The sequence below is a fragment of the Quercus lobata genome, chromosome 11, assembly GCF_001633185.2.
Source record: "Quercus lobata isolate SW786 chromosome 11, ValleyOak3.0 Primary Assembly, whole genome shotgun sequence".
NCBI lineage: Eukaryota > Viridiplantae > Streptophyta > Magnoliopsida > Fagales > Fagaceae > Quercus > Quercus lobata.
In genome coordinates, this window is record NC_044914.1 from 47,219,911 (window position 1) to 47,246,837 (window position 26,927).

Consider the following 26,927-nt stretch of genomic DNA (forward strand, 5'->3'; position numbering starts at 1 on the left):
AAGAAGCATTTTACAGCTCAAATTCACATAAACTAGAACTATATAAACTATTATAAGAACGATTGAATTCCTTCATAATAATTACTTTGATTATGAATGATGTTGAATTTATAGTGTTCCGATTATCAACCAGCAATTTCCATCCATGCTAATTGATATTCCTTGCTTAATAAGATACTATGCTACTGCTTAACAAAAGGATAGACTTAATTAGCTTCACTATAAGCAACATACATCTAAAATACTATGAGATAAACATATCCTGAAGAAATATGAGAAATCCCAGATTAAATAAAGAATTATTTTCTCATCCAATAATACATTGGTTTTCTTTTATTCAACAAAATACAAAGAGTGCAATAATAGCAAAGCCAACAAAGCAAAACAAGAAAGCAACACTAAAAAAAACACACTAATGCAAACAACCACCCAACAAAATATCACAATATAGAGTACTATCACCAAACAAACAATTCCTTACATCACTACACATAGGCATTAGAGAATATGTTTAATGAGTCTGTGCAATCATATCCTTTAAATTGTATAACTGACACCAACCCGTACCGATTGCTGACCATGGATGATTTCACCTGCCAAAAAACCGAAGCAGAATGATTAAGCTCAAAACTAATTAAAATGAAATTAAATATTATGTAGACATGAATTCATTAAAGTAACATTTAGAACTATATTTACACCATCAACCAATATATTTATGCTTTAGGAATGAAAAGAAAGTAGAAGGACCCAAAAAAGAAAAAAAATAGTATGATTAAGCCCATACCAATTGTTTACATCAATACAAAGTACCATCACCAAACAAACAATTCTTTACGTCACTACACACTGGCATCAAAGAATATGTTTAATGAATCTGTGCAATCAAAATCTTCAAGTTGTATAACATACATCAACTCGTACCAGTTGTAGACCATGCATGATTTCACCTGTAAAAGACACAGAATGATTAAGCCCAAAACATTTATAAAAAAAAAAAAATTAAAATTAAAATGGAATATTCTGTAGACATGTAACATTTAGAACTATATTTACACCATCAACCAATATCTATTTATGCAGGAATGAGAGAAAGTAGAAGGACCCCAAACCCCTACCCCCACCCCCAACCCCACCCCCCAAAAAAAAACGAGGGAGAAAAAGAAAGAATAAACTGTTAATAATAGTGGCAAATAAGTGTATAATTTATCCAAAATCTTTGACTTTTTGTTGATTTTTTAAAATTTTGACACGTTAGCTTTGCAAGCTCCACAATTTTCCACATCATTAATTTGTATTGTATTTTATTTTTTATTTTGAAACAAACACAGTTTTGCAATCTCCTCCCATCTAAGACATTCTCTTCCCTGCAACAATAAATGATTTAATTAGAACATAGAGATTTTCTTTCTCTTTTTCACAGTCAATTAAATTGACAATTTAAATTCTCTGTTTTTGTTTTTGTTTTTTAAGTTCCTGTGTAGACATTGATCCATGAACCTATTTTTTACCTTTGATTCTTTGTATCATGCTTTTTCTTTCTACACTAATTGTTTTCTTTTATATCTTAATTCTAAAATTTTGATTTTTTTTAAAGTTTTTTGTTGATGCAAGTATGACTCTCCATCTCTTTGAAATTGAAATTGAAAAAAAAAAATTGTACTACCTAGGTTATATTGCATACTATCCTAGGTTATACTGCCCCGGTGATGAAGATGGGGTGAGTATTTTTGTTAAAAAAAAAAATAATTCTTGATTTGTTTTTGTTGTTAGAGTCGCAGCATTGAGTATATGTTGGGTAATATCTGTGTTGTATGTTTTTGTTCAACCACACCATCTCCGTTGGATGAACTTAAATGAGAATTCCAGCAAATCCAATATAGTTTCTTTGTAGATAAAACAGAAAAAGTTATTATTGAAATCCATGACAGTTTGGCTGGGTAACCTATAGAAAGTTTGGTGGTAAATCCCTATTTCTATCTCCTCATAAAATAACTTTTTCTAACCTTGGAAGAATATGAAACTTAATCTTAACAGAAAGTTTTAGACTCTAATTCTTATAGGGCTCCATTTGGGATTTGTAGATTCTAATATAAACCAAGTTGGAATCCTTCTATATTTTTCTCTATAAAATTGAACTACAATGACCTTTAAGATTATGTATTTGAAAGTTTAGGGGAAACTGATAAGTAGGTTTGGTTTGTTTACAATTCATTTCCTGGTGGGTTTGTGCATTGAGATTAGAGTTTGGGATTTTCTCATCAAATTTTTAATTTATAATCGAGAATGAATTGTTGGTTCAGTGAATTTGAGTTTGATTTAGAGGTGACTTGGTGTTTTTAAAAGCATATTCGTAAAAAAATAAATAAACAAAAATTGCAGTTCCATGAATGTGGTCTTACATCGGAGATTTTTACTGATTTGGCGGTGGCAATGGTACTGAACTTGTACTTGGTCTTTGTGTTCAAGTTTGCATAAGTGAAAACTTATCTTCTGATAAGATTGATTCTATACTCTAATATTTGTTTCTATGGTTGATTACAGACCACAACTGGATATTCCATTATCTTACTCTCATCTCTCTTTCAAATTTCACAAAAAACAAAGTACTCAAAATGTACAACATATATTCCTTCTTTAATTTATTTTTGTGACCTATATAGGGGCCGTCTTATAGTTTGATTAATTTTGTCACTTTATATATCAAAATTTTGTAGATGTGATGACCATATTTAAGGTTACTAATATTACAATTTGACTAGATTGTAATAAAGCTTTGGCATTTTTTTTAAAGAATGTTGACTATGTTGATTTTGAGAAAATTGGTAATAATAATACATTTATTTGTTTAATGATAGACATACATTAATTTTGAAATATTAAAGGGTGAGGTTGAACGGACCAGAGAGCTCGATGAGAGACTTCTGGACAAATTAAAGCACCTGAAGGTATAGATAAGCTATAAAAAGTTGGAGGTTATTTTTAACTTTGTACCCAGATAGAACAAACCACTTGAACTTCTTATATTGGTGTATTGTTTTAATATATTTGAGTTTTTATAGGGTTTTGAACTTCTGTTAATATTCATGTATTACTTAAGTTCTTTTTATATGTAAACTTCGTCTGGATCTAATGTTCTTTATTGTTATACATTTTAATGACATTTTAATATTTGAATATTTTCTTGAAGAAGTATATAAGTTTGTGAACATATAAGAAAACATACTTTGTTATGTATACCCAAATTTGTAGTCCAACTTGCAATAAATTTTGATTGTAAAACGTGACAGTTTGTAACCTACTTTGGGTAGGAAAGTCTTTTGTACTGATGTATATAATATATTTTGATGACATGCTGTGTTTCTAGACTTCATTGCTCCTTGTGGTGTTTTGGATGCTTTTTAGTTCAGACTCATAAGAGTTTGGAGTTTTTGCTTTCATGGTTTTATGCATTAATTTGTGATGTTTATTTTGGTGGATTTTACATGTTTGAGCTTTTGGAATCTCGATTCATGAGTTAACAATCTATGTGTGTTTTTGTTCTGTGTATGTGTTTGTTTTATGTCCTATTTGTGTTCCAAGTTTTGACATTATTCAGTTTTGAGAGATGGTTATTAGATACTGTTCATGTTATGGTAATCTAACAACAATCTTAGTGTATGCTATTTGATCTTCTAAAAAAAAGTATAAATAAAAAACGAAATGATTGATTTGATGACAAAGACTATGAGGGATTCTAGGAGTAGAAATAGTATAAATTTGGACTGAAATTTAATACAAAACTAGTCGCTAACCCGTGCGATGCACGGAAAATTTACTGAAATTAAAATCAAATGAATGCAAAGCAATTATGCAAAATACCATTTAAATTAAAAGACAAATATTAGTGAATGTCATTACCCTTAGCTGTTTGTATTACATCTAGAGTTTCATATCTAAGTTACTATAATACTACTTGTAGCAACTGAAGCTCACAATACAAGTATGTTATATGAGGCCAAAACTTATATTATCTTCAAGCTCCCCTTAGCCTTACAGAGTCCCTAACAATATTTCTTTTTGTATTGAATTTTATTTCAGATGACTTATTCGAAATACTTTAAATTAAACCTCACAAATTAGAAAGAAAAATAATAACATTACAACATTGTAGCTGAATAATATACAAATAAACTATCAATTTAACATGATAAATCACTATTAGTAATTTAGAAAGCAAAAATTAACAAAATTAAAGTTGTTACCCATGTCGTTATTCTTAGAGATTGTAACTGTGGAACACAAAGGGTTGCTGTTTAAAATTGTAACCGTAGAACACAAAAGTTTGCCATCAAAAATTACAACTGTGGAACACAAAGGGTTAGGAATTATTTTCTTTTTATTAATATTTTTAAATTTAAGAAAATTAGTTTTAAGTGTAGGACAAATTCAGGAAAAAGAATGGTAATAACATAGCAGCTGATGTGGTTCAACCTAAGCATAGCAACATTAACAAATAGAAACCTGCTACTATTGATTTTAGTAATTTAGAAAGCAAAAATTAACAAAATTAAAATTGTTACCCATTTAACCTAAAACTTTTCATATTCTAAAGTTGTCAAACTCCTATTAACAAATAACTATTAATATAAAATATTCTATAATTACTAATTACTTCAATACAGCAAGTTGTTCATGCCGTAAAAAATTTGAGAGAATAATATAGCAATCATCTTAAACTCTTTCTTGCTTGGATCCTACAAAACAATATATATATATATATATATATATATAGCGATGGAGACAAAACATGCCATTAAAGAGACAAAATTACGATAGTGTTGGAGGCAAAGTAAAAGATTAAAAAAACTGAAGAAGCAAGCGGTTTGGCTAGCTTACTAGCTAGTTAATTTATGCCAAAAGACATAAAAATCTTACAATCAAATAGAATCCATAAGTAAATAAATACATGTTGTACAATCAGATAAATAAAAGATTTGTCAAGATGATCGAATTTGGCAATGAAGAAGACGCAGCAACTATTGATTTGGGTAATCTCTATCTTAAACTTGTGATAATAATGAAGATGCAACAACTACTAATCATGCATATCTATCATAATCTTATATTGATTCAACTACAACAAAAATGACAATAATTACCATAAAAAGATTATATAAAAAAAATAGTCTTTTATGATATAGCCAAGAGTACAATCAAAGCTAATAGAATGAATTTTAAATTGATTTCAATGATTAAGGATGGATTCACTTAAATGAGGAGACCAAGAAAAAAGGAGAAGTATCATGTTCTGAGTATAGTATTGACTTTAAAACTCCATAATTCAATTTGCTAACTACTAAAATACCTTAGCAAATTGAATTTTTGCAGGTACGAATTGCATCATTCAATTGAATTTCTGTAGACACGATTACTACTAAAACTCCATCATTCAATTTTCTAACTACTAAAACTCTATTACATGAATTACACAAAATAAACAAATAATGTTACCGTCTCAAACATTAAAAAAAAAAAAAAAAAAAAACCAAATCAATTTTAAACATAGAAACAAACAATCATATATCAGACAAATACCCAACCTAAATACATAAAAACGCATATATGACCCACAACAGAAAAAAGGTAGTAACAAAATTAAAAAAGAAAAAAAAAAAACAGCAATAAAAAAGAACAACACTATTAATCTAATTCTTACATTGAACTATTATGCAAGCAGCCACAAGAATAGAGGTCGAGCAACTGAGATTTAGAGATACCTAAACTGAATCATCCAACTTTTCAGTATTAATATAGTGTGAGAAGAAGAAAAGATGAAGGAGTTAGAAAGCCAAAGTCTGGCGTTAGGAAGTTAAAGGGTTGCCGTTTGAGATTGTAACCGTGGAACACAAAGGGTTGCTGTTTAAAATTGTAACTGTAGAACACAAAGGGTTGCCATCTAAAGTGAAACACAAAGGGTTGGGAGTTATTTTCTTTTTATTAGTATGTTTAAATTTAAGAAAACTAATTTTAAATTGTAAGACAAATTCAGGAAAAAGAATGGTAATAACATGACAGCTGATGTGGCTCAACCTGAGCATAGCAACATTAATTGCTACGTTTCAGCTTTTAGTAATATATAGATCCGTTGTACTTATAACCAACTACGAGAAAAAGGAAAATTCAGTGAAATCAAATCCCTATAACTTCCAAAAGGAATATGAGCAAGAAATAGTCTTTACTTATGAATACACTTAGTGAAAATATTGAAATGTCAAATTGAACATGTTTTAGATAGATGCTATTTTTTTCTTAATAAGTAGATAGGTGCTATGTTTTGGACTTAAAATATGCAAAAATTACTTTAGTTGGTAAAATCATTACATAGTACATGGGTCAAATTAGAGAGGGTCAAATACTAGTCTTATTATTTATTTTGATTCATGAACATCTAGATAAAGGATTCACACTTGGCTCATGCGTTACATTATATTACTTTTTCTATTTAAATTATTATATGTAGAAATTTTACTACACCATTCTACCCCTTTTCAAGGAAATTGCAAGACTTGCTTGGTGAACATTTTATCAAACTAAATTTCCTTTTGGTTCAATTTATTTTTTGGCTTCTTAAAAATAGGATTGTTTAAAAAATTTTATTAGAACAAGTGGTCCAAGTTGAAATATTTAAAAATTAACACTATTTCTTTAGATTTCATTTTTATTAGTTTCTGTGCATTGCACGGGTTAATGACTAGTTGTAAATATAATGGAGAGATAAGTTGTGGGATCAAAAGCTAATAAATAAGTGTGTAAATTGTGGAAAAGAATAGATAAGAGCTTCATTCTAATCAAAAGAAGAATTACCCTTACTTTAGTGAAATATTTGCTCAATATTATCAGGTAAATTTGGAATTAATTGGATAGAGATATTTAGATGAAAAGAAGCGCCATAAAATTTATCAAAATGCAAGTGCAAGAATTTATTGTTGTACCTTGTTAGCCAAAGATCAGCATTTCCGTCCTCCTTTGTCAAGCAATGAGGGTTGTGACTTATGACCTCAATCAATTAGAAATCGTCATCAATCCACTGCAACCTATAATTTCTCAATGATCGGAACTGGGCATGGCTCCTCCCTCCACCTTGCAGTCAATCATGGTACAATTTCTAATTACCAAATTACTGAGATCGATCATGGTCATGGCTCCTTTCTCCACCCTCCACTCCTTTAGGGTGCAATCATTAATTACCAAATTATTGAGATTGGTCATGGCTCCTTCCTCCACCTTCCACCCCTCCAGGGTGCAATTTCTAATTACCAAATTACTGAGATCGGTCATGGTCATGGCTCCTTTCTCCACCCTCCACTCCTTTAGGGTGCAATCATGAATTTCCAAATTATTGAGATTGTTCATGGCTCCTTCCTCCACCTTCCACCCCTCCAGGGTGCAATTTCTAATTACCAAATTACTGAGATTGGTCATGGTCATGGCTCCTTTCTCCACCCTCCACTCCTTTAGGTTGCAATCATGAATTACCAAATTATTGAGATTGTTCATGGCTCCTTCCTCCACCTTCCACCCCTCCAGGGTGCAATTTCTAATTACCAAATTACTGAGATTGGTCATGGTCATGGCTCCTTTCTCCACCGTCCACTCCTTTAGGGTGCAATCATGAATTTCCAAATTATTGAGATTGGTCATGGCTCCTTCCTCCACCTTCCACCCCTCAAGGGTGCAATTTCTAATTACCAAATTACTGAGATTGGTCATGGTCATGGCTCCTTTCTCCACCGTCCACTCCTTTAGGGTGCAATCATGAATTACCAAATTATTGAGATTGGTCATGGCTCCTTCCTCCACCTTCCACCCCTCCAGGGTGCAATTTCTAATTACCAAATTACTGAGATTGGTCATGGTCATGGCTCCTTTCTCCACCCTCCACCCCTTTAGGGTGCAATCATGAATTACCAAATTATTGAGATTGGTCATGGCTCCTTCCTCCACCTTCCACCCCTTAAGGGTGCAATTTCTAATTACCAAATTACTGAGATTGGTCATGGTCATGGCTCCTTTCTCCACCCTCCACCCCTTTAGGGTGCAATCATCAATTACCAAATTATTGAGATTGGTCATAGCTCCTTCCTCCACCTTCCACCCCTCCAGGGTGCAATTTCTAATTACCAAATCATTGAGATTGGTCATGGCTTCTTTCTCCACCCTCCACTCCTTTAGGATGCAATCTGTAATTACCAAATTATTGAGATTGGTCATGGCTCCTTCCTCCACCTTCCACCCCTCTCGGATGCAACCTTTAATTACCAAATTACTGAGACTGTTCATGGCTCCTTTCTCCACCCTCCACTCCTTTAGGCTACAATCTTTAATTTCCAAATTACTAAGACATGTCATGGCTCCTTTCTCCACCATCCACTCCTTTAGGATACAATTTTTAATTTTCAAATGACTGAGACTAGGCATGGCTCCTTCCTCTACCTTCCACTCCTCTAGATTGTAAACTGTAATTTCTAAATGATTGATTGTGGGCACGGCTCCTTTCTCTACCCTCCACTTCTTTAGGTTGCAATCTTTAATTTCCAAATGACTGAGACTAGGCATGGCTCCTTCCTCCACCCTCCACTCCTCAAGGTTCAATAAAGAAGAAAGCACAATAGATTGAAGTTGAGAAAATCCACTTTTAGAACAAACCATATTCTTCCCTTCAAAGGCGCTAGAGAAAAGGCGGAGGATTTTTAAGTTTGGCAACTTCTCTAATGTTGCCATTGGATCTTCCTCAAGGTTAGTCTCCGATAAGGTCAACTTCGCAAGATTTGGAGAAAATTGGTGAGCTTTTGGAAGCTTCTTTACAGGGTAATATAGATTTAGCTTTTCCATATACGGACACCTTGATCTTGATATTAGCATTTGTATTGCATCTTGGGCTTCTTTATTAGTCCTTACTTTAAGAACCCGAAGACAATTGAGTTTGAACCATGTGGGAATTTTGATGGTTTTGGGCTGAACATTCACCAATGTTTGCAAATAGCAAAGATTACCCAGTTCCAACATACCACATACACTATAATCCCTGGGTAAATAAAGATGCTTCAATTGTTTCATATACTTAAACACATTTGGCACTCTCGGTTTGGAGAGGGAGTCCAATAAATTAGTATGTGGGTAAATGTAGTCCAGTAAAATGCAACAATATGATGGGGAGAAGTTGATCCGCAAATCCAGTGTCTCCAAGCACCTCAAATTGCCAACAGATGATGGAACCTTAGTTACATTGCTATCTTTGAGAGATAAATATCTCAAGTGGATGAGAAATCCAATGTCTTTAGGTAATTTTCTTTGGTGGTTTTTAAAATATTCTAGATGTAAGACTCTAACCAACTTGAATTTCTTGAAACAGGACTCTTTAAAATAAGATTCATCATGCTGAGGTTGAAAGTAGAGAAGAGACCTTAGGTAAGGATATTTATTGAATTTAATTCCCTTGATGGAATTGTCACCTGATTCCGAAACTATAGCAAGTCTTCGAACTTTACCGATTTGTTCTTTATGTTGTTTCATGGAAAGAGTATCGGTAAAATGGAGAAAATTTTCCTCTTCAGCTTTTGATATGCAGAAGTCTCGCATAAGATCATGCATTTGACAAGTTTTAATCCTTCCAAGGGAGGTCTTTTTACCCACCAAAACCATGCTTCTCTGCACTAGCTCCCTTAAATATCGATGTCCCACATCATCCATTGTATCCTCTCTCCCTCCACCGTGTTGAATTTTTGATATAAAACCTTCTCCCATCCACATTCGAATCAATATTTTTGTCGAAATCCCAAGATCCTTTGGAAAATTGCCTAAATAAAGAAAGCATGGTTTCAAGTGGGAAGGTAAATCATTATAACTTAAAGCTAATACCTTGTTGATTAGTAAGTTTTGCTCTTCGTAAAGGTATGGTTTGACATGTTTATGCACCTCCTCCCATTCATCCTGTGTTTGCTTTGTTGCTAAAAGACTTCCCAATATAGTGATGGCTAATGGTAAACCCCCACAATATTGAATCACTTCTTTTCCTAACTTCTCCATAATAGTTTTGGTCACAGAGTCTGGAAAGCCATCAACAAACAAAACAATTTTGTTATTCTTGAAGAATGAGGACCACAACATCAGCAACTAAAATAATAAAATGAAACTATATTTTAAGACTTGAAAGCCTAGAGATGAACAACTTGGGTAACTTTGCTCCCCCTTCCCGCATATACACACATTACATGTCATTACAAGAGTTTAGAAATATAAATTTTTTAGATTAATAAACTATAATTATGAACATAGTACTTTAGTAAATCCATAAAAATATCATGATATATAAAAGAACAAAATGATTTTTACACTTTTATTGCAGTTGTTGTTATTGTTGCTGTTGTTACCATTATTATTATTATTATTATTATTATTATTATATTTTTGGTTTCCATTGTTCGTCAAAGCAGAATATCATATTCCAAATAATATTTTTCTAAAATACTTATTATGAATTAGTTTTTTTATATAAATAACTAATGCACAATTTGTAAATATTTAGTACACATAAATTAATGCTTTTAACCGTTTAGCACATGAAAGTTAATAAATGCATTAACATCAATGCAAGTTTTGGTGAAGTGGAACAATGGAAGGCTAAATGATGATAATTCTCTTTTTTCCTCACATTCATGGTGGAGTCCACTTATTAAATTTGTTGTGGGTCCACTATGAATGTGATAAGAGGGAGCATCATTTCACTATACTTCAAGTGTACTTAAGAATTTTCCTATATATAGGGTTCAAGTTATACCAGATATTTATGTAAAAAAAAGTTTTTTGGGGGACATGTAAAAAAAGTTATATTAAATATAAATTTAAGAAATTTTACATCTCTTAATATTATTTTATAGGATACAAATTCAGAAAAACCTAACATTGGATTTTTTTATTTTCTTTCACCCTCTAGTATCAAAATAATTAAGATGATTTGAGATCAATTACAACTTCATCTATAAATTGTTTTAATTTCAAGTTATTTTTAGTAATAAAATTATATATAAAAAATGAGTTTATGCAATGAATTATAAGCAAAATTTGATTCACAAAAAATGTGGCATGCATCTTAAGAAACTAGAGAACATATAATCTAACATACAAATTTTAATATATCAATTTTAAAAAAATTATTGAGTATTGTACTATTACTTAAAGTTATTCCACAGATGTGTGTGTGTGTGTATATTTCAAAGCAATTAAACATAAGGAAGAATGTCAAAACTCCAACGAAACTATGTTTTTGTCTTTGATAATAAGTATTTCAAATAAATCCTTTTAATATAAAAAATTGATGCACCATCTGTAAATATACAATGCATAAAAATAAATGTATTACCCCGTTAACATGTGACAAATAATTAATACATTAACATAAATGAAAATTTGAATTAGGTTGAAGACTCAATTAAAATAATTGTTTTTTTTATTTATAGAGTTTCAAGTTTTAACTTATAGACTAAGACACCTATCAGTTTTTGGTTTAGGTGGGAACTGAACTCTAGATCTATTATTTAACCATAAGATATTTTATCAGTTGAGTTAACTGAAACCCTATAATTAAAATAATTCCCTTTAACAACTGTGGCTGAGATTCCTACTTATATATATATATATATATATATTAGACCTGTGCGTTGAATGGGTATTATATATTTGTAAATTATAATTAAATATTATACAAAGACGATTTTAAGTATTAGGAGTAACACCAAAATTATTTTTAATGTCATAAATATGGTATTCTTTTAATGTTTTCGTAAAGTGATGAACAAATGCATATTTAAATTTGCAGGTATGTAATTGCCGTATATAACCATGATTTCAGCAATCAATCAGTAATTTAAACCCAAAAAAAAAAAAAAAAAATTGATATTTAAAAATATATCATTGCATGTGTATCTAACATGTTCTTCTAAGGTTTACACAAAAAAAAAAAAAAACAAAAAAATGTTCTTCTAAGAAATTAAAATATATAAAGATTAATGACTTCATTATTTTTTAGATTGTAAACATCCCACAATCTTCTGATCCGTACTTTAATCTCCAATCTTCATTATCAATTTTGAGCTCATGAAATAGGTTATATATATCTAACTTGCATTTATTTCATATTGATAGAACATTCAATTAAAATACTGATGATTTGTTCAAAGAAGAAAATAACTTCACAAAGGAAACTAAGTTTGGAAAAATAATGATAAGAAATCATTCATAGGAAGGGGATGGAAAAAAAAAGTTGTCAAACATTTGTAAGATTGAGATTACTTTTGTTGCAAATCAAATCGATCATTTAATTTGCTAATATATAGGCTTTGAAGTGCAACTATTCTTTATAAATGAAAATTAAAAATAAAAAAGTCATGGTCTTATTATAGTTCATATTTTCTTAAAGATTTAAAATTGATGCCAAGTGTTTTCAAACAATGATTTGATTTAACATTCAGTACTTTTTTTCCTCTTTGTGAGTTATAAATTGGAAAACTAATTTTGACATAAGACAAATTTCCATTTTATGCTCCGTACATATTACAATGTTCATTGCCTTTTTTTTTTTTTTTTTGAGAATGCACATTGTTGTTTCTCAAGTCAATCTCAACTCTCAAATACTATATATATATATATATATATATGTACACATGTACATATGTAAATGTGAGTGTAAAATGTAATTTTTGCCTCCTCTAAAATCAAATCTAAGCTCTGCCACTACGTCTATCTTTTTGCTTTATATATGGAGTGGGATTCAAATAATTTTGTGTAACTCTGAATAATGTACACTACTTACTAACTTTTTATGGAATTAATGTTTCGACAATTGAACCGTTAGATTATATTCTCTCTATGTTCTTAACATGCATAAAAAATTTCTTTCCGATCTACTATTGTTTACTACTTGATTTATGAATTTAGCTATATGCATAGTTTTGAAATATAAAAACTTGAAATTTAAACATATCATAAATGACATAGTTATTAATTTTTAATCATCTTGAAATTTTCAAATATGAAGAGTATAAGATAAAAATGTTATCGGACAATGTATATACAACCAAAGCCGTTTGACTTTAGTCTCACCTCATAATATTATGCCATATAAGTTTTTTAAATCTCACCATTTTCAACGTCATATATTTGTAATAAAATTATATTTTATATTATAATCCTTTATTAGAATATCAGTACATCATATTTTCTTTAAATGGAAGAATATATAGTTCCATATACAAATGTAAACCTAATAAATGTCAAATTCCTGAACATATAATTCCATATACAATAAATCATAATAAATGCTTATCAATTACCATCATACAAAAATAGAAGAAGACCTTATATACTGTGTTAAACTAGAATAAGCATTGTGTAGGTTATCAAGTAGTGTGTGTTTACCATGGTTTTTTAGTGGAGTATATGGTGTGCTTTTGTGTTGAAGTCTCTTTCCCTCTCCTCTGTGTGTGTGCGCGCGCTTATAAAAATAGAATAAAGCTATGAGCTACATTTTTACAACAATTTAACAACAAAGTTTAGGTGACAAGCTGTAGTGGCCGCTCCCGAAATTTTTTCTATAGATGTCAGTAAGAAGATGAATCATGCATGGGAGGTGAATCTTGTGGTCTATATGGTTTCCTTATTACAAATTTGTCTATAGTGCTAGCAAGAGAATAAAATATAAACTATAACTTTGATGTGATGATCACTTCACAAGTACAAATTATTTTTTGGGTGGGGAGGGGTAGAACAATTAATTGGGGGTTCAAGTCTTTAAGAGGAAGATTCACTCACATATACGCTTATACGCTTAAATTAAGTTAGAGTAGGATTTCTATCTCAGATTTAAAAAATACAATTAACATATTAATTGTTGTTGTTAAGTGACCTTTAATTATTATTGCTTATAATATTTTTTTCTATTAGTTTATGTCTTTACTTTTTACAATTATTTTATTTAACAATTCAACTTAACTTTGACAACAATCCGTCTTTGAAATTGTATTAAGAAAATTTTTGTTGCGTTATCATTCGCTTTTGACTTCACTCAATCACTAAAATGTCCCATGCTCCTTGTCTAATTTTTTTTTTTTCTTAGGCCTTGACTCACCCCCGGTGGACGAACCTTGCAGGGAACCCTTAGGTTATTTTAGAATCACCTCTTGTATAATTGTTTAATTGACTTTTATTGTAAACATTTTGCAAACCACTAACTAGCTGACCGGCACCCCACGTCCCAATTCCCACTTAACAAATAACAAATTAAAAGCGCAATCAAATTTAGCCACTCTACTCATCAATTCAATCAAAAGTATAAATTAATTATAACTTTATTAGCAAGAATAAATTGTTAAGATGATTATATTCAAACTTATTTCAACTAGGCTCGAAAAAAAATAAATAAATAAGTTTTGGGAGTCAAGATGTTCAAATTTTTATTTTAGGGGCTCAAAACAAAAAAAAAAAAAAACAAAAAAACAAAATTATATCTTTCTTTTTGAACCCACAAACTAAAGTTTGTACTATCTCTTACAAGCTGTTAATTGTAGGTAAATATGTGATATCTGTGATATAAGTAATGAACCAAGATGGAAACTAGTAACAACTTATCATCTTAACTTTGTTGTGAAATTGTTGTAAAACTATTGTGCCAATAGCCCTACTTTATGCAGTATACTAATATATGGTGGTCCATCTAGAGGCACTTGGCCATATCAATTTCACAAATTAATTTAAAATCCAATTTAACTTACTTAAAAAAAATTTAATATCATTTTATGTGCGTTAGTATTCCGTTTCTGGAATTATCATTAGTTGGTTTGCATCTAATTTAAATATGAACTTTAAGCTTGTCCATCTGTCAATTTTATGTCTGGAGTGACAAGAATTATTTACACAATTTAAAATTAAAGTTTTTTTTTTTTGGAGAAAGATTTAAAATTAAAGTTTGCCGAATGGGTTTTAACGAGTTTATATGCATTAATTTATCTTTTGTTAAAATTATATAACCAGCATTTTCGTACACTTGTTCAAATATTTTAAAGAAACCTTTCTCTATCTTTTATTCGTCATATTGAAGTTTTATGTTTTAATGTCATCAAATGCAAGTTAGCCATACCAAATCAAATTGAAATAAGACCCTTTATTTTTCCTTGAGGCAACATTTTGTTCATAATTTTGGGATTAAGTTTCTACTTTCTACATTCACAAGTTCCAAATAAAGATTGATATTAGAGGAAAAAACATGCACACACACTTATATGTTTTCCTTTAGATCTAGCAAAATTTAATATTAAAAATTTATAGTTTATTTTGTTATTTAAATTCTTTTATTAATTACTTGTTTTGTCTGTTATAGTCTATCAAACATGCCTTAAATATGTTTTATGCCTGTAACACCTTGAGTTACTCTTCTTTTTCACCAAATTAATTTGAAAAACGAAAAGAAATTTTTTTTCAAATTAATATTTCCAGAAAAGAAAATTTAAAATGGTAGTACTAGATTTTACTTGTACCTGATCTCCAAGATATTGCCAGCTTTTCAAACAATTTCCAACTGCTTTCAGGATTTAGGCACCGCAGTTCAAGATGAAAACCTCTAGGATCCACATGCAAAGCCACATCCCTATTACGAGAGGTAAGTAATATCTTACTTTTTTTTGGAAAGACTTCATGCAAAATGTTCCAATCCTCAATTTTCCAAATATCATCTAGAACAATCAAACACTTATTCTTTTCCTGAGCTTGACGAAGTTCCCTGACAAGTTCTGCATCACTCCACCCGTTAATTTGAACCTTTAGAGATTGAGAGAGGTTATTCATAATTTCTTCCCAAACAGGTCTTTGTGAGATACATACCCAAGCGCAGTAGTGAAAATACTTATTGACTTCAGGGTGGTTATAAACCATCTTGGCAAGAGTGGTCTTTCCCAGACCACCAGTACCACATATGGAAGTAACTCTCTTGTCTTCCCCTCCTTCCACCAAAAAGTCCACCAATTTCTTTAGATCAACGTCAAACCCAACAACATGATCTTCAAGATGAGAAAATGTTTGCCTTTGCTCTCGTTCCCTCTCATTCGAAGAACTGGACCCACCTGCTTGCATTGTTGATTCTCTTTTTTTTTTTTTTTTTTTTTAGACAGAGTTGATTCACTTATTATGCCATATTCTTGAAAACTCTGTTTCAAATTAGAAATTCTCGTCTTCATAGCATCAATCTTTGACCCAACCTGATGCACCGTAATTCCTTCATCCAAGATGCAAGCGCACCTCTTTAGGACCTTTTGTATGCCTCTTCCCCTTCTGGATGCAACTGTGAGGGCATAAGTCGCAATGACATCTTCTGCATCATAAGCAAGATCTTTCATTTCTGCAATGCTATTCTTTACAAATGCTGATTCATTCTGCCTCTCATCTGCATCTTTTAAAAAGCATTGTATCCGTGTAAGCTCAGTTTGTAACTCTTGAGCTTTGTCACTCACACCGGACAAGTATATTGCTTCTTGTGCGAGCAAGTTACCAAGCCTTGTCACCACACCGGACACAACAGACACAGCCATTACTCTTCACCAGAAAGAAGATGAATAGGGACTTTGGATGTTACTTCAGACTTTGCAAGAAAATACACTCTCTTTGTAAGAGCATTCGCAGTAGTAGAGCTAAAATTTTAGCTTTTTAGCTCCACCAAAAGTTACTTTACCTATTTTACCTACACACATGCTGCAGCAGTGGATCTATTTTAGCTTTCAACACAATAAAATAATATAAATATCACAATAAAATAATATATCCACTACAATAAAATAATATATCCATTACAATAAACAACAATTACAACCACCTGCAACTGCCACTGCTACTGTCGCCACCGCCACTGCTGCCACCACCGCCACCACCACTGTCACAGCCACCACCGACTCTTCTACCGCCACCGTTGCCACAGAAAATTCTAAAATATCACCACCGACTCTTCTAAACTTCCCTGCACACAGAAAATTCCCAAACTTACATTTATATCAAAACTTAAAATACTTAGAATTATATTAATAGAACATGATTATGCATACCAAAACTCAAAACTTCCCTGCACACAGAAAATCCCCAACTGTACATTTATATCAAAACTCAAAACCAAACTAACAATTTCTCATTAAAATGACCACAAGAAACGTGTGCTCTGTTTCTAGTTTTGTGCAACAGAACACATCCAACAAAATCCACCCATATCAGAGAACACCATATCACAATATCCATAATCATCATCATCATCAATGAGAAACTACCGTATTCATCCATCAAGAACATTAATCATTATCATCATCACTCACACTTACCAAACCATAATCATCATCAATCTACCAAAATAATCTACCAAAATCACCAAGCCAATAATCCAGAACGACAATAAAAAATCATATATCAAAAATAAAAAACAGAGACATCCACATGAAGTGGATCCAAATCAAAAACCCAAAGTGGATCGGCGGAAGAGTATACCCAAATCAAAAACCCAAAGCATCCACATGAAGAAGACAGAGACTGACCTGAAGTGTATCGGCGGAAGAGAAGTGCGTCGAGGCAGATCGGCGGCGTGGGTCTGAACTTGACGATGGCGGCGACGTTGACGATGGTCGGGCCGGCGACGTTGAGAGAGTGAGCTTGAGAGGCTTGAGATGAGAGCTGACAGTGAAATAGAGAGAGTGAATGAGACCGGATTTGATAAAAGGAAAAAAAAAAGAAGCAAGTTGTACCGGAGTGAGCTTGAGGTGGACGAGTCGACGTTGACGAGCTTGAGAGACTGGAGAGTGAATGAGAGAGATGAGTTCAGAGATGAGGATGAGTCGAGCTTCATGGGTCGGCGACGTTGACGAGCTTGAAAGACCGGAGAGTGAATGAGAGAGACGAGTTCAGAGAGTGAATGAGAGAATGATGAGTTCAGAGAGAGATGAGAGAGGGACGGTGATAAAAAATGAATAAAAAAAGGAGCCGGCAGAATAAAAAATTATATTTTTTTTTGCTCACAGTTACAGTGTACATCTATAGATAAATGTGCACTGTAGCGTATCAGCTAAAAAAAAAATAACTCTACTGTTAGGGCTTGTTTTTTATATATAGAGAGCTAAAATATACTAATATAACTTTTTAGCACTATTATTGTAAGTGCTCTAAGATTTCACCTGGATCAGTGATAACAGTTACATAACATGAATATGGTTATATACAGCTTGCTATATGCAAGCTGTTGGAGAGAGAGAGAGGAAAATGCTTCAAGCCTTACAGCATAATTATAAACAAGTCGTGAACATTATTTTATAATTATATTTTATATTGTTATAATTTCATTCCACTTAATTCGATCTTCTTTCTTTTCGTCAACGGTCAACCGTGTCCAAATTTTCCGATCTGGATCCGGGTGCAATTACACCCACTCACATCAATTTTTACTAAACAATTACACCATACCTACTCACATCAATTTTTACCACTTTTATTTTTTAATTTTAACTTTTTTTTTACTTTTTTATTTAATATTTGAGATTTAAAGTTTATTTTTAAAATTTTCAATTTTCAATTTAAAGTAATTCTGCTTTACTTTACCTCGGGCCCCTCCTTTTCTACTTTACCGAACCCAAAATGAAACTAGAAAAAAAAGTAGTTTTTAGAATTTGTGTTTTCTTCGTCTTTCTATCTGACAATTTTGTGTCAAATCAAATGTCAGTGCCAAAGATAAAGGGCTTTGGATTAAATTTATAAAAGATGCTAAAAAACAAGTCACAAAAAACATTTAAATAAAATAAAAAAAAAGCAACTGAGCTGCAGTAAGCTCGTATCTTTGAAATCTCACTGTAGCTCCGATCTTAAAAAATATATATTATTATTTTAATATTTGTGGTGGAAAAGATTGCGTGTTATTATTTTATTGAGTAGTTTATATTATTTTAAACAAAATGATAAAAAAAGAAGTTTTGATGTCAAATGTATTTTAGAGTGAGATAGTATAATAGATAATGTAATTTTTTGAAATATTAAGGTCTCGTTTAGTACACAAGTTTAAACACATATTTTCAATTTTTAAATAACATTACATGTATTTTTATACGTTTTTTCACCCACATGTATTTCTAAAAAAATTGAAAACTATTATTTCAACACATGTACCAAATAGATCCTAAATACTAAGGGTCCGTTTGATAAAGAAGTTTGAATAGTATTGTTTGTAATTTTTTGAAATACATATAGATAAAAAAGTATATAAAAACACTTATAATATTATTTAAAAATTAAAAATAAGTATTTAAAATGACCTACGGACTAAAATATTTATAGTCATTGATACGAATGCTATTAGCAAACGTTTCAACAAAATAGAAAACGTGAACCATGCGAACCTCCATTATTCAGCATAATTATAAATAAGTTGTATACAAAGTAATTTATTTTATTTTTGGAAACAAAAAAATTTATTTTGTTTTTATATTTCATATTGTTGTATACAGCCAGTCTTTTTTTTTTTTAATACCGTGACTGCGAGCCCTGTTTTTTTCCTACTCGTGCTGGCTAATCATACAGTATCTTCTGTATGTACGTGGCAAAAGATTTGTCGCAATATTGATGTGATTAGAGAGGATAGCTCTTCTCCGGCCCGGACAGAGCCGGCTTAATAACTTTTGGAATTTTAGACGAAAGTTTTAAATTATATTTTTTTATTTAAAATCTAGTTTTGGTCAAAGGAATCTTTTTAAATTTTGAAATTTCGGTTAATGTTATTAACTGAAAGATTGCTAATTTTCTCCAACCTCAAGGAAAAGTAGTGTTATTTCAATTAAAGTTTGGGATGAAGTTTCGTTTCTCAAAATTTTAGTAGAGTTACATATAATTTACCCTTTAAATATGGTCAAATGATGAAAAATTAAAAAACATTGTGATTGAGCCATAAAAAAATAAAAATAAAAAACAAACTTCTAGGTTGACTTATCATTTTTATATATATATTTTTTTTTATTAGTAACACAAAATACACAGGGAATGGGGAAGGAGGTGAGAAGGGGAGACAAGACTTACAACACTAATACATACAAAAGGACATAACCTTTGAAAGTCTCTAAATTATTTAAATAAATTATTACCGCATATAAAATGAGATTACAACTTCTTATTTAAGTTTAATTGCACTATAAATAACTTAATGAAATTTGATACTAGCCGATAGCCTGTATATGGGCTAAAAGGCATATATTAGTATATTCCATATGCTTGGAGCAAATTTCTCCAAATGCATGTACCATCAATGGTTTATTTAAATTTGAAGTTATTTGTTTTAGCAAAAAAATTTTGAAGTTATTTGTTAGATTTCTAAATTTTAAAATATAATTTGATGTTAATATTCTATTTGATGTTCAAATATAATTTGAGAAGAACAAAGTTTTAGGGTGTGAATTTTGAAAATCTAACCGTTGAATTTCATGTTCCTTATGTTTTTAACATACGTATCAAATTTCGTTCAAATTAGATATTATTTATTATTTGATCAATTAACTTATTTTTTATATACAACTTTAGATCACAAAAACTTGAAATTATAACATTTATTTGATGACATAACAATTAATTTTTTATCTTCTTAAAATTTTGTAAATATTAATAATGTAATAAGAACATGTCATCTAACGGTTAGATTTTCAAAATTCACATTCAAGGTTTCTCTCCAAACTAATTTGGAGAGAAACTTTGCTCATTTGAGAAACCGACCAGCCTGTACAGCTATACTCCACTACTCCCAAGTCCTATCATCCAATGCCTATGGCTAAGTTTTAAAGAAAAAACGTGTCCCACTCGTATCAATTATCATGGCAGAAAAGGGTAAAAAGGGCAGAAAAGCTATCATAGCATAAAAGAAAAAACGTGTCCCGTCCCATCAAACAATGGTGCAGTGAAACTGTGAAACAAATTAAAAATATATATAATTTAAGTTAAATAAATAGAAGATTGATTATTCGTTTGGATGGAGCTTATGGCGTGTCTGCGTTTTGAGTTTCATATATATAAATATATATATATATTTTTTAGGGTTTATAAACAGTAACTGTACTGTCAAAGCACATGAATTTACGGTAGATATAATAATAATAATTATAATAATGTATAAAGTTTCAGATAAAAAAATAAAATAAAAAAGTGGGAGAAACCGACCGGCCTGTACAGCTGTAATCAGTAACCGCACTGTTAATGTACATAAATTCACTGTAGATATAATAATTTATAATAATATATAAAATTTCAGATAAAAAAAATAAAATAAAAAGGTGGGAGAAACCGACCAGCCTGTACAGCTGTACTCCACTACTCCTAAGTCCTCTCATCCTATGCCTATGGCTAAGTTTTAAAGAAAAAACGTGTCGTAGTTCTATCAATTATCATGGCAGAAAAGGGTACAAAGGGGCAGAAAAGCTATCATAGAGAAAAAGAAAAAACGTGTCCCATCCCATCAAACAATAGTGCAGTTAAAGTATGAAACAAACTAAAAATATAAATAATTTAAGTTGAATAAAGTAAACGCACTTTTATTCTCAATTTTGAATTTTTTTTCATTTTGGTTTTTACATATCCATTTTATCATTTTTAGAGCAACCACATCAGCTCGTGCAAATTTTCTGTCTATTTTGTAAGAAAAAACCTACTTTTTTCTATTTTACACATCCACTTTTATAAAACACCCATATCAGTTTATCTATTCTACACATTTATTTAATAAAATATTCATTTTTTTTTACATTTTTTATTATTTCATTCCCTCTCCTCTCTAGCACGGACTCATCACCTCGTCTTCTCCGTCCACACCCACACCCACACCCAGCCAGCCACCCTTCAACAAAATCCGGCCGTTGATTCACCGATCTTCCACAACAACAACGACACAACAACGATCACAACAACAATGATTCACTGATCTTCCACAACAACAATCACAACAACAACAACACAATTACAACAAATCTGACCCACTCACCCTCCATGTCCGATCAATTCTCCGTCACCGTCTTCGTTTCCAAACGGATTGTTGGATCGGAAAGGCTGATCGGTGTTCCCAACTCACTTGCCGCCCAAACTCGCCGATCGGACTCAGTCTGTGCCACGCGAGATCTCCGCCAAGCTAGCGCCGTCTTCAACTTCGAAGCCTGAGATTTTGAAGCAGAAGGAGAAGCTTATCGGCTTTGCAGAGGGTTTTTTTTTTTTTTTTTTTTTTTTTTTTTTTTTTTTTTTATGGGAATCGGCTTTGCGAGTTGAGAGCTAGCGTCGTCTTCGTTTCGCCTGAGATTTTGAAGTAGAAGGAGAAGTTGATCGGCTTGCAGAGGCTTTTTTTTTTTTTTTTTTTTTTATGGGAATCGGCTTTGCAGAGTTGAGAACTTGAGATGAGAGAAAAGTCATGAAATGAGAAAGAGAGAGTTGAGATGCTAGAGTCAGATGCAGGAGAGAGAGAAGATATTAATAAAATAATTATAAACGAGCTACAGTACCCGTGTATATTTACACGGGTACTGTAGCTCATGGAAATATATACACGATTTTACACATTTTTATACCCGCTGATGTGGGTGTTTTTTGGCCCAAAATGTGTAAAATTTGGACTGTAGATCTATTTTAGAAGACTTTAGATGATCTGATGTGAATGCTCTTAGTCTTTAAATCATTTTCATTTTATTAATTTTAATCTCTAAATCAATTAACGCATGTTATTTTAATTGTTTCCATCAATCAACAAACAAAAATAGAACTACCGCCGCCATGCCGCCGCCTTGGACCAGATCTGGTCGAACTGATGGGTTCACGATGGGCCGATGGTTTTCAAGTGGATGGGGACCATTGAGGTCCGATCGGGCGCTAGTTCCAAGAGTGTGAGATTTAGAGTGAGAAATAGATCGACGAGGCGTGCCACCGTGCTACGGAAAGCGTCTTGACGAGGCGCGCCACCACGGCGTCACGCGTGCGCTGTGTCGGCGGCCATATGCTGAACACTAAGGTGTTGGTATTTGAGAGAGAAAGAGAGAGTCATGGATCTGAAAAGAAAGAAGAAAAACAAAGACAAATAATGGATCTGGAAATGTTGTGTTGTGTTGGAAGAAAAACAAAGACAAATAATGGATCTGGAAATGCGCCACCGTGGAAGTGTTGTGTTGTGCTAGTTTTATTTTAATTTTTTAGGTATGTGTTTTGTGTTTGTTTTCATGTTTAATTCCTTGTTCAGGTTTAATTTGATGTTCTTATTTTTTGGGTTTGTGATTTTTGGATTTTGATTTTGTGTTCTTAGATCTGAATTTGTGTTCTTGTTGTTCTTGCTCAGGACACACTTCAATCTTAATTAATGTGATTTTTTATTTTTATTTCTATTTTTTATTTTTTTATTTAGTTAAATTTAATAAATTATTTTTTTAAATTTAAATGCTGACTTAGCATTTTTTAATGACAAAATAAAATTTTTTATTATTATTTTAATAATTCCATTTGCCACGTAGGTTAGTGCCCTAACGGCACTAACGGAAAGGACTAAAACTGAAGGCGTTTTTCTAAACAGGGACTAAAAGCGGTAAAAATAAAATTTAGGGACCAAAGTAGGAATCGTACGAAAATGTAGGGACCAAAATGTGCTTTTCGCCAAAAAAGAATAAATAATGGTAATTTGAGATGCTAGAAATACTGTGAAATAAAATAAAATAATTGATAAAATAACTTTTTAAAATAATAAAATAAAATAAAATAGCATTTTCTAATACTAATGCTCTCACACTTTGAAAGAGTTTGCACTCTCTTATAGGAATAGAGGACTGTCGTAGGTAGTGGCCCAAAAACTCGTTGATCCGACTTAGATCTCGTCTGATAGAGGACTGGGTGGTGCAGAAATTAGTGGTGGGCAAAGTTCAATTTAATCCAGCTGCAGCAGCTAGGAATGGACAAGTCAGAGAAGTAATTGTTTGCAGGAAATAGTGTGTGTTTGGGTTGGACTTGTTGCATTGCGTTGCGTTTCTGTTTTTTTTTCTTTCACGCGTTTTCATTTGGAGTATTGCGGTTACTGTTTAATGAACAGGAACTGCAATTGTTGACTTTCTGCAGTGAACAGTGTATATATGCACTGTTCACGGACCCACAAATTACACTTTTTATCCACTTTTTCATTAAAAATGGCTCCTACGGTACTATTCACACATTTAAAAATTATTTTGTTACAGTATTTTCAGTTTTAAGTTTTCAGTTTTAGCAAAATAAGTTTTATCCAAACAGACCCATAGTAATGGGTGTTCACGCGTTGAAATTCAGACTTGCCCACGTGATGCACGGATTGGGAGTGTCTTTTCCGGAACCCAACTTTTAAAGACGATCATGCGCAAACCAAGTCTGAGATTTGATTTTTTTTTTTATTCCCCAATTCCAATCGAAGAAAAGTGAACCTAAAAGCATTTGCTTTTTAAATTAGAAAAAGCACTATACCTTACACAACTAACTCCCACAATCTCTCACATTAGTTTATTTATAATTGTGTAAAATTTATTCACAATATCATTTTACATTTAGTTTTATTTTTGTATACATGTATAAAAAAAGTGCGTGAATAATGGTTGTTGGGTAAAAAAAATAAAATTAATAAAATTTTATATGTCAAAAAAATTATTATTAAAAACTTTTGAGTAGGGCTGAAAAAAAAAAAAAAAAAGTATCTTCTGTATGTACTCGGCAAAAGATTGTAGCAGCATTGATGTGATTACATGACTGGCTTGTGTTGTCCTATGCCCAAGTCTAAAATATAAAGTAAAATATTAAGACTTATTGACTAAAGTCTGAGTGGGTGACAGTAACTAGAGGACCAGACACAAGGTGAAAGGTTGATTTGAGGAAGGATAGGAAAGGACGGTGGAAAATAGGACAGAAGAAACTTTTTTCTCTCCCTTCGTAGGAACTCTGTTTCTCTCGCCTTGCACGAGTCCTTTTCTCTCGCATAGTTTGAGTCTTTCTCCCTTCACCACTACGGGTCATCGCTGGGTTTTCTAAGCCTTAGGGCTTGAATAACCCCCATGGATATGGATCAATCAATCATCAACGGAATTCAGCATCTTCAGCTCACTAAAGAAGAAGAAGAAAGCATCTCCATTTCAAACACCAGCAGATCAGATTTACTAGAAGAGTGTGCTTTGAGCTTATTTGGTCGGCTTCTAGTAGATCGGCACTAGAACATGCGAGCTTTGAAGAGTACCTTACGGTCTGCTTGGAAGATGAGTCAGGATTTAAGGATTGTAGATGTTGGGAATGGTATTCTTCAGTTCAAATTTAACTCCAAATACCAGATGGAATGGGTTGAGCGTAATGGTCCATGGAATTTCGATAATAATCTATTACTCCTGTGTAGGTGGACAAAGGGGTTATCAGTCAACAATATTTTGTTCACCCATTCCCCATTTTGGATACAGGTATGGGGTCTCCCATTTGAAAGCATGTCTGAAGAGGTTGGTAGGGACCTGGGTAATAGCTTGGGGAAATATATTGAGTCAGATAAGAGATCTTGGCTTTCAGAGCAAGCCAAATACATGAGAATACACGTGGATTTACCCATCAACAAGCCGCTGCGGAGGGGTGGTAACATTGTCAATCAGGATGGAGGTAAGTTCTGGGTTAACTTTAAGTACGAAAGACTTCCTAGCTTTTGCTTCCATTTTGGCCTTCTTGGTCATGATGAAAAACATTGTAATGGATTTTCAAGCAATTCTGAAGCTCCCAGGCAGTATGGTGACTGGTTAAGAGCAAATGGAGGTTCTAAGAGTGGGCCTGAAAAAGTTAGAAAGATAGGCAGTGATGGATTTGAGGTGCGGAAAAATGATAGTTTAGTTGCTCGGCAAACTCCGATGACTTCCAACTCGGCAGATATGGAGGCGGAGCAGGTGGCTCCATCAACTCTACAAAGCCACACGATTTCCGAGAATTTGAATTTGAACTCAGGACAAGATGGCACATCAGATACGCAACCTGCAGAAAATCCGGAGTTACGTTATAAGGTATGCCCATTGAGCCTTGAACCTTCTCCTGTTAAGCATGCACGTGATCTCCATTATACGGGTGGGTTGGGAAAAGAGGCAGGAGATGAATCTTCTATAGTGGGCCGCCCAAAACTTGCACCATCTGAGGCCCATGAAGTCACTAGCCCACTGAAGGCTTTTAAAACGTCCACTAGTAACCTGGAAACTACCAACACGCAATTAAGCCCAATAAGAGGAAATTGGAAGAGAGTGGCCAAAGCCCAAGGAAAAAAATTACAAAATATTGACCCACAAACACAAAACGTGAAGGAGCTTTCAGGCTCTAAAAGACCAGGCAGACTTGATTTTATGGATGAAGATGAAGGTACACCTCTGAAAAAACTGTGTGACTCAACCCTTACTAATGCATACAACAACCAAGAGAGATCAGCCACCAGCAGCACCGCCGGAAGCAATGAATTCCCTCTGTTGGAACTGCCGGGGAATTGGGAACCCCCAGACAGTTCATGCGCTTGGCGATTATGTCAGGCATTGGAATCCCAAACTAGTCTTCCTTTCGGAGACTAAATTAAAAGTTAGACATATGGAGAAGGTGAAATTTAGACTGGGTTTTCCAAATGCGTTAATTGTTCCTAGCAGGGGTCGTAGTGGGGGCCTTGCTCTGCTCTGGTCTGTTGATACTAATTTAGAAATCAAGAGCTTTTCAAACCACCATATTGATGCAATAATCACTGAGTCAGGAAATGGTCTCTCATGGAGATTTATTGGGTTCTACGGGTACCCAGAAACCCACCTCAGGAAGAATCTTGGAAACTACTTTATTTTCTCTGTAATCAATTTAATTTACCTTGG

General features: G+C 32.5%; 1 protein-coding gene across 7 annotated transcripts; it reads right to left on the reverse strand.

The window, feature by feature from the left end:
• Window positions 1-268: 268 nt before the first annotated feature.
• LOC115967619 (probable disease resistance protein RF9) lies at window positions 269-18,012 on the reverse strand. 7 transcript variants are annotated; one of them, XM_031086760.1, is made up of 9 exons: window positions 17,808-18,012; window positions 17,601-17,736; window positions 16,898-17,038; window positions 15,570-16,776; window positions 6,975-10,088; window positions 5,699-5,764; window positions 925-950; window positions 788-849; window positions 269-593 (listed from the first exon to the last, which is right to left on the reverse strand). In XM_031086760.1, exons 4-5 carry the CDS (start codon window positions 16,159-16,161, stop codon window positions 7,087-7,089), a joined length of 3,594 nt encoding a protein of 1,197 aa, XP_030942620.1. In that variant the 5' UTR covers window positions 16,162-16,776; window positions 16,898-17,038; window positions 17,601-17,736; window positions 17,808-18,012; the 3' UTR covers window positions 269-593; window positions 788-849; window positions 925-950; window positions 5,699-5,764; window positions 6,975-7,086. The 7 variants fall into 7 exon arrangements, with proteins under 7 accessions (XP_030942620.1, XP_030942623.1, XP_030942619.1 ...); XM_031086763.1 differs by lacking the exon at window positions 5,699-5,764 and having other exon boundaries at window positions 788-950; window positions 6,975-7,875; window positions 8,164-10,088; XM_031086759.1 differs by lacking the exon at window positions 5,699-5,764.
• Window positions 18,013-26,927: the final 8,915 nt, after the last annotated feature.